Source organism: Pagrus major, chromosome 3 (genome assembly GCF_040436345.1).
Source record: "Pagrus major chromosome 3, Pma_NU_1.0".
Lineage (NCBI taxonomy): Eukaryota > Metazoa > Chordata > Actinopteri > Spariformes > Sparidae > Pagrus > Pagrus major.
The window spans coordinates 6,428,304-6,438,027 of NC_133217.1; the positions used below are offsets into that span (position 1 = coordinate 6,428,304).

The 9,724-nt window shown below is 38.6% G+C and overlaps 1 protein-coding gene across 1 annotated transcript; it reads left to right on the forward strand.

The window, feature by feature from the left end:
- Nucleotides 1–20: 20 nt before the first annotated feature.
- ptdss1b (phosphatidylserine synthase 1b) lies at nucleotides 21–9,104 on the forward strand. The gene is made up of 13 exons (XM_073462800.1): nucleotides 21–290; nucleotides 1,575–1,666; nucleotides 2,342–2,386; nucleotides 2,509–2,633; nucleotides 3,309–3,467; nucleotides 3,878–4,029; nucleotides 4,262–4,403; nucleotides 4,623–4,735; nucleotides 4,942–5,007; nucleotides 6,058–6,157; nucleotides 6,471–6,530; nucleotides 6,952–7,030; nucleotides 7,117–9,104. Exons 1-13 carry the CDS (start codon nucleotides 82–84, stop codon nucleotides 7,212–7,214), a joined length of 1,440 nt encoding a protein of 479 aa, XP_073318901.1. The 5' UTR covers nucleotides 21–81; the 3' UTR covers nucleotides 7,215–9,104.
- Nucleotides 9,105–9,724: the final 620 nt, after the last annotated feature.

Below are 9,724 nucleotides of genomic sequence, written 5' to 3' on the forward strand. Positions count from 1 at the left end.
TGTTGAGGGGCTTTCTTCGCATCATCCTGTCTTTCTGCTTTTACAGTTTCTAGCTCAAGCCGTCCATATTCAACATTTAAAATGCGGAAAGTAGCCCACAACAGCGACATGGCAGCCACCGCGACACCTCCCCGAACACCTCGGAAGGATGAAGTCAACTATGGGTTACATTTCCGAATGATAAACGAGCAACAAGTGGACGATATCTGCATTGACTTCTTCTATAAGCCACACACCATCACACTCCTCACAGCTACTGTGCTCAGCATCATGTACTTTGCGTTTACCAGGTAAACTACAGCTTGAAAGTTGAACTATTATTATGTCAAGTGCTGTTTTTTTAATATGTTTCAAAAGATACGAGTACAGGACCATTCTCGTTCAACATTTTGTCCAGCTGTCTGCCACTGAATGTAATGTTGATGAAGGTTCTCAGTCATACAGGTCATGGTAAATCTAGGTGCTGTGTTGTAGGCAACTGGACTTGTTTCAGTTTCTTGAAGACGTTTCACCTCTCATCCAAGAGGCTTCTTCAGGTCTAACTAACTGGAGAGGAGTTGGCTGGCTTTTAAACTCTGTGTGGGAGTGTCCTTACAGAGTCATTAGGGCCACTTGTGGGTCGTTGGTCAAACCGGCCTTCATGTGGGTTTCTAAGGCTAGGTGAGCCCAGGTGTGAATGGTTGTTAAGCTGTCTGGGGAGAGAACTCGGTACAGCATTGTAGGTGGGTGATGAGTAATGTCTTAGGCCACCTCCTCTTTCAAAGACGGTCGTTCCAGTTTGACATAGATGAATTCCTTTACTCCTCTTTCAAACCAGCTGTCTTCTCTGGCTAAGATGTTTACATTGTTGTCCTCAAAGGAATGATGTTTCTCCTTCAGATGTGAGTGGGCAGCAGAGTCTTGACAGCAGAGTATTGATCCTCCTGAGTTTGAAACTCGGGAGGATCGTTAATAAACATCATATCCTGGTTCACTTTAAACCTACCAACACAGTGAGGCAGAAACTTGTCCATCCTAAGGACAAAACACCCAGGCATAATAGGAGTAATGTAGTTTATGCTGTTCAATGCAGCCAGGAATGCACAGATTTGTACATTGGGGAAACAAAACCTCTCCATAAACGAATGGCACAACACAGGAGGGCCAACTCCTCAGGTCAAGACTCTGCTGTCCACTTACATCTGAAGGAGAAAAATCATTCCTTTGAGGACAACAATGTAAACATCTTGGCCAGAGAAGACAGATGGTTTGATAGATGAGTAAAGGAATCCATCTATCTCAAACTGGAACGACCGTCTTTGAACAGAGGAGGTGGCCTAAGACATTACTTATCACCCACCTACAATGCTGTACTGAGTTCTCTCCCCAGACAGCTTAACAACCATTCACACCTGGGCTCACCTAGCCTTAGAAACCCACATGAAGGCCGGTTTGACAAATGACCCACAAGTGGCCCTAACGACTCTGTCCAGTTGCCTACGATACAGCACCTAAACTGAATGTAATATTCACAGTGCTTAATATGTGGGAACATAAGCTTCCCTTTGTTAACGTGTGGTACTGTATTGTTACAGGGATGATGAGAACTCTGACAACAACCTCCGAGTCGGTCTGGTGGTGGTGGTGTCCTTCTTCTTGGTCATCAGTGTCCTGGCTTTTCCTAATGGTAAGCTATGTAAATAAACTTACATTGGCTCATTCATTAAATGTTATATAAGTGCCTGCCCTGTTATTCTCTTGTATTGTCCAATAAGGTTCTGAAACAATCAGTCAATGGAGGTAAATGGGCTAACAATTTTGATAATTAGTTATTAGTTTAAGTATTTTCTCAAGCAAAAATATGAAATATTCTCTTCTTCCAGCTTCTCAAATGTGATTATTTGCTAATTTTCTGTATTTTATGTCATAGTAAATTGAATATTTGGTGGGTTTGGTTGAGGGAATCAAGCATTTTGAAGACATGAGGGACATTAATCAGCGAAAGAGACAAACTTCAAGTCTAAACATCTTTCCTGATTCAGTGTGAAAGTTCATTCACACACAGTAGTTTGACAAAAAACTTAACTCAAGGTCCAATTAGTAAGTTTTTCTGGAGCTTTTAACCACAACTTATGGTCTTCTTCCATTGAGAGAGCTTGCTGAGTTGTCATGGAGATATCACAGTTGTCAAGTATTGAACTTATGTGACGACAGGTAGTCGTACAAAGAAAGCTAACTGGGCATCCACTGGAAGACCATGAGATGTGGTTGGCAAGCAAGCAGACCTTGAATTATTTTTCCCTCTTATGAATAGTGCAAACATACCAAAACTCACACACCAATATGATGCTCTCTACATCAGGTCCTTTTACCAGGCCTCACCCTGCAATATGGCGAGTGGTGTTTGGTGAGTGTTTGCCCACATCTGTCTCACTCACTTTACATCATTTACATTCACCTATTTTTGCTGCTTGCATCCAGTTTCAGTTTTTTTCTTAATCCTCACTCACTTTCTCCTGTCCTGGGTAGGTCTCAGTGTTATGTACTTCCTGTTTCTCGTCTTCCTCATCTTCCTCAACTGGGACCAGGTGAAGTTACTGATGTACTGGGTGGACCCCAACCTGCGCAATGCCACGCGGGAAGCAGATATCATGGTAAGGATGGTTTTGAAACCCTTCTCATCCGAACTGTCAGAGCAAGTTCATAGCACATTTAATACTAAACAGTACTATATTAGATGTTTGACTATGTTAGAAAGAATGGAAGGATAGTTTCGGCAACTAACAATTATTTCCACTGTTGATTTATCTACTTCTTATTACTATCTTATTTTCACAATGAATCAATGAATCATTTAGTCTACAGATTGTCAAAAAAGCTGTTAAAAATGCTCATCACAATACCCCAGAGCTCAAAATAACACTTTCAAAGTGCTTTTTTTGACTAACCAACAGTCCAAAACCCAAAGACTCTTCATTTACAGCAAATTTTTGATAATTTTGCAATAATTGGCAACTAATTTTCTTTCAATCGACTTATCAGTGCAGCCCTATTCTCTTAAATTGATTTCTTAAGATGGATTTGCAGATAATCGCACAATAATTCAATAATTATCAATTTATGCTCTACATCTCTGAATAGATCAGATATCTTGATCTAGATAGATTTGAAATAAAAAGATCATGATTATTAGAAGAAAAATATGATTTTCTGATGTCATGTCAGTTTACAGAATACAGTTTATTTAAGATGAAGACACATCCAGCTCTTGATTGTTTGTCAATGTGTTTCTTCTAATTCAGTCACCTTTCCTTACATTATCTTACCAGGAATATGCTGTAAACTGTACAGTGATAACATGGGAGCGGATCATGAGCCACTTCGACATCTTTGCATTTGGCCACTTTGCAGGCTGGGCCATGAAGGCGTTGCTCATCCGCAGCTACGGCCTCTGTTGGACCATCAGCATCACCTGGGAACTAACTGAGGTAGCGTTTATGTTTTCAAGATGGGGCCAGTCTTGATCTGCACATGCTGAAATATTCGTGAATCGCAACAGTCTAAGGAGCTACACAGAAATTCATCGTCATTCAAATAAAGTCTTTATTTCGAACTTTGCCTCAGCTCTGTCTGTGCAGTCAACAAGGAGTGTTTGTTTGGGGGTAACTCATCATAACAAAGCAGCAGTATGAGCAGGAGTTTCTGCACATAACAAGCGTGTTGCCTTGACTGTTGCCACTTGTCGACTGGAGGGATTAGATTACAGGACTCAGCCTAATACCAGATTTACTCATCACAGAATCGTCTGCGTCACAGATCCTTCACAACAAACTAACAAATGTTGCCCCTTGATTGAAAAAAATCTGTTTCACCACATGAATAAATTTTATTTTCACAGCTGTTCTTCATGCACCTGCTGCCAAACTTTGCGGAGTGCTGGTGGGATCAGGTGATACTTGACATACTGTTGTGTAATGGAGGAGGCATCTGGCTAGGGATGACTGCCTGTCGGTTTTTGGAGATGAGGACCTACCGCTGGGCCAGCATCAAGTCAGTGAAGCCTATATTTTTTCACTTACTCTTTCTTCTGTACATTCATTTCTGAATTTCAGTACTTGTGGAATTATTCAAAGATCCTTAGTCAGAGGTCTTTTTTTTAATGTTTTTTCTTTGATATATCAATAAAAACAGGTCGTATTGGCAGATTCTCATTAGAGTCACATAATTTATTGTTGGTATGTAACTGAATGCAGTACTTTTAATGTGCACATGCTCTTTTCAGGGAAATCCACAGCACTACAGGGAAGATAAAGCGAGCCGTGCTCCAGTTCACCCCAGCCAGCTGGACATATGTGCGCTGGTTTGACCCGAAGTCCTCCTTCCAGAGGCTAGCAGGCATTTATCTCTTTATGATCCTGTGGCAGGTACTGTACTCTTTGACTCAGAAATACTCCTAAAAAGTATCAGGGCTGTAACTAACAATTATATCCCCTATTAATGTATCTGTTGATTATCTTTTTTAATTAATCAAAAGGTGTCCCCTTCTCTTCATAATCCTGCTAATTACACTGGTCAGCAAATATACAACACATCACAAGGAATTCTTTAAAATCTCATCTGTCTTACATCTTTTATCTTCACAGCTGACAGAGTTGAACACGTTCTTTCTCAAGCACATCTTCGTCTTCCAGGCGTCTCACCCTCTCAGCTGGTGTCGTATCCTCCTTGTTGGAGTCATCACTGCGCCCACTGTTAGGTATGTCCAATCTTTACACTTCAAGAATAAATGTGATTTGCTGGATCTAAAAAATACCTGAAATAATTACTACCGTTTATTATAAGATAGCATTTAAATTCTGCCATTACAAATTGTTTTTAAGGTGGTTGTTTCAGATGCTTCCTTTGTATTTTACTTTGTTCTTGACTGAGGACATATTTTCTATTTTCTTTAACCTCTTTCAGACAATATTATGCATACCTGACCGACACCCAGTGTAAACGAGTTGGCACACAATGCTGGGTATTTGGGTAGGTATGTTTTGCCCTGTGTTTTCCACTGGTCTAGAAAAAAATTTGGAAGCTGCATTAAAGTAGGAATTCTTTCAAGGGCTTTTGCAACATTTTCAGTTTTACCTTTACTACATTTCTGTTTTACTAATTTGCTTGTATCCACCTGTCAGTAAAATAGCACCATTGTGGGTTTAGCATTAATAGCAGTAGTCTTGACCTTTGTCCAGAGTCTGGTAGGTTTTCTCTGAATTTGTCGGCTTGTATCACAACGAAGGCTGGTTGGCTATCTCTGTTTTTCATCAGACAAATCATAAAGCGAGCTTAAAGACTGTGCCATGAATCAACAGTGTCACGTGTTACTGATCTACTCCTGTTTGAAATGATTGGCAGGCTAGGCGAGGGATGTTTTAAATTCAAATATGACAACCAATCAAAGTCTTGCACAAGTACGACGTAACATTGAATGGAAGCTTCCCACACGTGACAACAGCTCGGCCAAACTAACAGCAGTCCACTCTCAGATCACTGTTGTCTTGAACATCAGCTATTTTATTAGCCTGCAAGTTTTTCGTCTAAATATCAACTTAATTTTAGTTTTATTTTTAATTTAGACTGGAATGTTTGCTTTTAGAGAGGCTTAATGAAATTCAGCTTTATAAAACGGAAATGAAATTCATAACGTTACATAGTTATTGACCTCATCTCAGACACAAAGCTGCTAATGCCCTCAGTCTGCTCTAGTTTCCATAGCAACGAGACAGACCCTCTCTCTGTATGCACGAAATACGAGCCCGCTCTCTTGTCTGAGGTTTACCCATGCAGTGTAACCTTTTAAAGTGAAAAAGAGTTTCCTACAGCAGTATGTTGAGTGAATATTGTGATGGGTTTGAATGACTAGGGAACAATAATACAGAGCACATGCATTTGTACTCAGATGCCACAAGTGTTATGTATCCACAGAGAAGCTCCATTGCAGTGAAATGACATTGCCAAGAGAGGGGGCCATTGTTAAATATAAAAACCTGTGATTAACCACCATTAATCTAATGCTCTTATACTTCCCTTCAGGGCCATCGCTTTCCTGGAGGCACTTGCTTGTGTGAAATTCGGTCACGACTTATTTTCCAAGACACAAATTCGCTATGTACTCATGTGGCTGCTCTGTCTGGTAAGAAAAGACATGTCTGCTAATTATTTCTGATAAGTCCGACCAATATACTCAGTCACTGACCCACAAAAATTTGATGTGATGCATCGGCTCTTTTGCCACCTATTGTTGTGTGTTTGGCCATGCACTCATGAGGCAGTCTTTATACAACTGCTCAAGGTGAACAGGCACATGTTTCTTTCCAAGGGTAGTGCCTTGATTGCCTTTGTCTGGCACATTATAATTCAGTTTTGCAAGCCTGTTCATATGCAAAGCATGTGTGGGAAAACATAGTGTTTAACCAGCCTTTTTTGCATCCTCTTTTACATTTTAGGCACTCATCACACTTCTCTGTTTATATGGGATGATGTGGTATGAGCAAAGCAAAATTAAGGTGAGACGTTGTTTTGGTTCTTGATTGAATCCTTTTATTGCATTTTAAGTATTAGTTTACAAAATGTTTTAAGAGCAACTTAGCACCAGCTGAAAGTCTTGTTTTGCTGACGTATTTCTGGTCAAGTTAAAGCCACAACATTTTTAGTCATCATGGTAGGAAAAGCACAGGTGTTACTAGTCAAGTGTCCCAGTAAGCCATGACCGTGACCTAGCATGCACAATACCAGAACCTTGAAATTAAAGCAGCTAAATTAAATTCAGCTGTCATTATTTTACAAGTTACACCTGTGATTTTCCTGCTTTAACATGTGAAACAGCGATTTTAAGCTTAATGCGTCAATACTCTTAAGAGCTTTGCATCTTTTTATAACTGGTCAGAAATACCACTTATATCACTCTGTGCATCCTTCTGCACACAGAGAACCTCTGTGGAAAGTGAGGACTATGATGACAGCATCGTTGTCAACTCATGTGCTTTTGTTCCAGATGGCGTTACAGGTCAGTCTCATAACAGGAACACTGGGAACATCTCCTGTAAACTTCATCCTAAATGTTTAACATAGTGACGTCATTTTCCTTCATAGCTCAGAGGGATTCCTTGAGAAGTTTACAACCTACAAAACGGAGGAGAGCTTCTGGGAAGAACAGATTTATGAATGGCCATGGAGGAAAGAGACAATAAACAACTCGGAGTACTTGTATTGTCTGTGAAAGGGTGAAGGATTCTCTCTAGAAAGCATCCAACAAGGGGAATACACTATGCACTTAAATTTATTGAATAATTAATGGTTTCATCAAGGGTGGCAGAAATAAGACTTTAAAACAAAGTCGCATTATACTATTTTAACTTAGCTTCAACTGGGGTGGTAGCAGATCTTTAATTTTGCATGACTATAAGGACAAAAGTGGCTATCTATTTAAAGTGGAAAGAGACCCCTTTTTTAAATTCCCCCTCATAGCGTTTCCATGTGGTATTACTGGTGGCACCGCTGTTGAAAAGACAGCGTTAGCAAACAGACTTTGACACAACACTGGAGCGCTCTCCATCAAGTGAATGCCCGTCCGTTAACTTTTGTTTTACCTCAGTTTCTATCACTCTCCCTCTTCACCTTCTTTGCCTCTTACATCAGTGGGTTTTTTTCCTTTCGCAGAGTAGAGTTTTCACAGTTCTTCCACTGTTACCTGGTTATAGTGATACAGGAAAAACAATGTCTCTTCCTATTTTGGTTGCACAATGGCAGACACACTTTCTTTACGGCGTAATTCATCCTGCATTTTTTGTGAGCCCGGTGGCAGACAGAGTAGCATAGTGAAAGCAAGGTTTATAGGGAACCAATCTATACGAGGATGGTGACATTGGTATTTACTCCAGAATGACAAGTTAAAGCAAAAAAGTTGTCTATTGCCAGTTTAATATCAAAGAATTTTAAACAGACTTAAATAACCAAGGACTATGTCCTGGATTTTGTAAGAAGAGATTGCTTTATTTGCACTGTACAAACTAGCATGCTAACCTCAGCATCGTCCTACACCCAGCTTTTCTAGCTTAAACTACTGAATGATGTTTGATTCTTTGTAATATGGGACAGGTGTGTCTGGTTAGGGGTGTAGCAGCTTTATCAGAGTGGTCAGGTTTGCAGACCAAGACTCTGAGTACAGTATGTAAATGCTACAGGCACTTTTATGCACTTAACCACTTTTTATGAATATATCTGTGTGCTAATTTTACTACCCTTACTACATAACTTAAGATTACAATTATTGTTGTTTGTAAATCAATTGAATTGATAATAATTTGTTGACTTAAAATATTTGTATTTGTATAATAATTGCCAAAAGTGACCACATTTACACTTAGTTAGGATACAGTACAGTACTGGTATTTACAGTACAGCTTTTCAATCGAAATTGCATCGTCAGGAAAGATGTTTTTATGTACTTCAAATGAGAAGAGCAGCCAAGAGTTACTGAACCAAATGTAGCCTTAACGTGCTATACTAACCTTTTTTTTTAGATATCAGAAGCGTGGTTATTGAAACTGTTGAGATGTGTGTCATTTTTGTAATGTTTGCGTGTGTTTGTAATTACAGACAGAAGTGAACGGTGTGTGTGTGAGAAGTGTACTGAATAGAATACTGTGACATTCAATGCAATAGCACTGTGGTGACATTCAATAGCAGAGGATAATCACGTGTGTGTGAAATGATCAAAGTTTTTTGTGATCTAAATGAATGAAATGTGAAGTTAATAGAATACAGTCGCTGGTCCACATAAGCTGTTTTTAATATTGTTGAATGATGCAGTATAGTTTCATATTTAGTGTGAGTGTTAGAACACGTTTGCTTGATTGAATTTGTATTGATGAAACCTTTTTTAGCACTAGCCTTCCTCACTGATTCCAGTCTTTTGATCATCTACAATGCTTTGAAGACCAAACTGTATTTAATATAAAATGTTTCAAGTTTGTTAATTGTGACATCCAATGCACTGCTTGGTCTAACTGATTTATGACTTTATATGGGTGGGTTTGCTTGTTTTTTGTTTTTTTACACATAATTAAATAACCACATATCATTGATTTGTTTATTCATTGTGTCCACTCTTGAAGATTTTTTATTGTCTCCTTGTCCTTGAGATGTTGTCAGTAGCTAAAATAATTGAATTACCACATTGACACGTGACTTACTTTCATTTCATAATGATTTCTGTTTCACATCTTCAGTATAACAGGAAGAACAAATATTGGATGGATAAAAAAAATATATAATAAAATTATACAAATTACCACAACAACCTATTTGACTTAAAGTATATCTCCATTATACCCTCTGATTTAGTGATTCACCAAAGGTCTAATAATTAGTGAATAGAAACAAAAAATAATGCTGCAACTAATGATTATTTCTATTATTGTTCTATCTAACTACTTTCTAATGAATACATTGTTTGATCTATCAAACATCAGAAAATATTGAGCTAAAGGTCATGTCTTGTTCTCTTAATCTAAAACCAAAGACATTTAATTTCATGTTACAAAGGGAAAGCATAAAAATGAGCATGTATGCCATTTTTGCTTGGATTTTACTTTTCTAATTATCAATGACAAATGATTATTTTATTATTACAATTTTCAGCCATGTGGTCAAAAGTCCTGTCAAACCTACCTCTTTGTTATGCTCAGCTACTACATTT

Excerpts from the sequence above, each read along its gene's own strand:
- ptdss1b (XM_073462800.1), top strand. The coding sequence starts at position 82 with ATGCGGAAAGTAGCCCACAACAGCGACATGGCAGCCACCGCGACACCT. Across the intron at positions 2,387-2,508 it reads AATATGGCGAGTGGTGTTTG|GTCTCAGTGTTATGTACTTC; the intron begins GTGAGTGTTTGC and ends TGTCCTGGGTAG. Across the intron at positions 6,158-6,470 it reads TCATGTGGCTGCTCTGTCTG|GCACTCATCACACTTCTCTG; the intron begins GTAAGAAAAGAC and ends TTTACATTTTAG.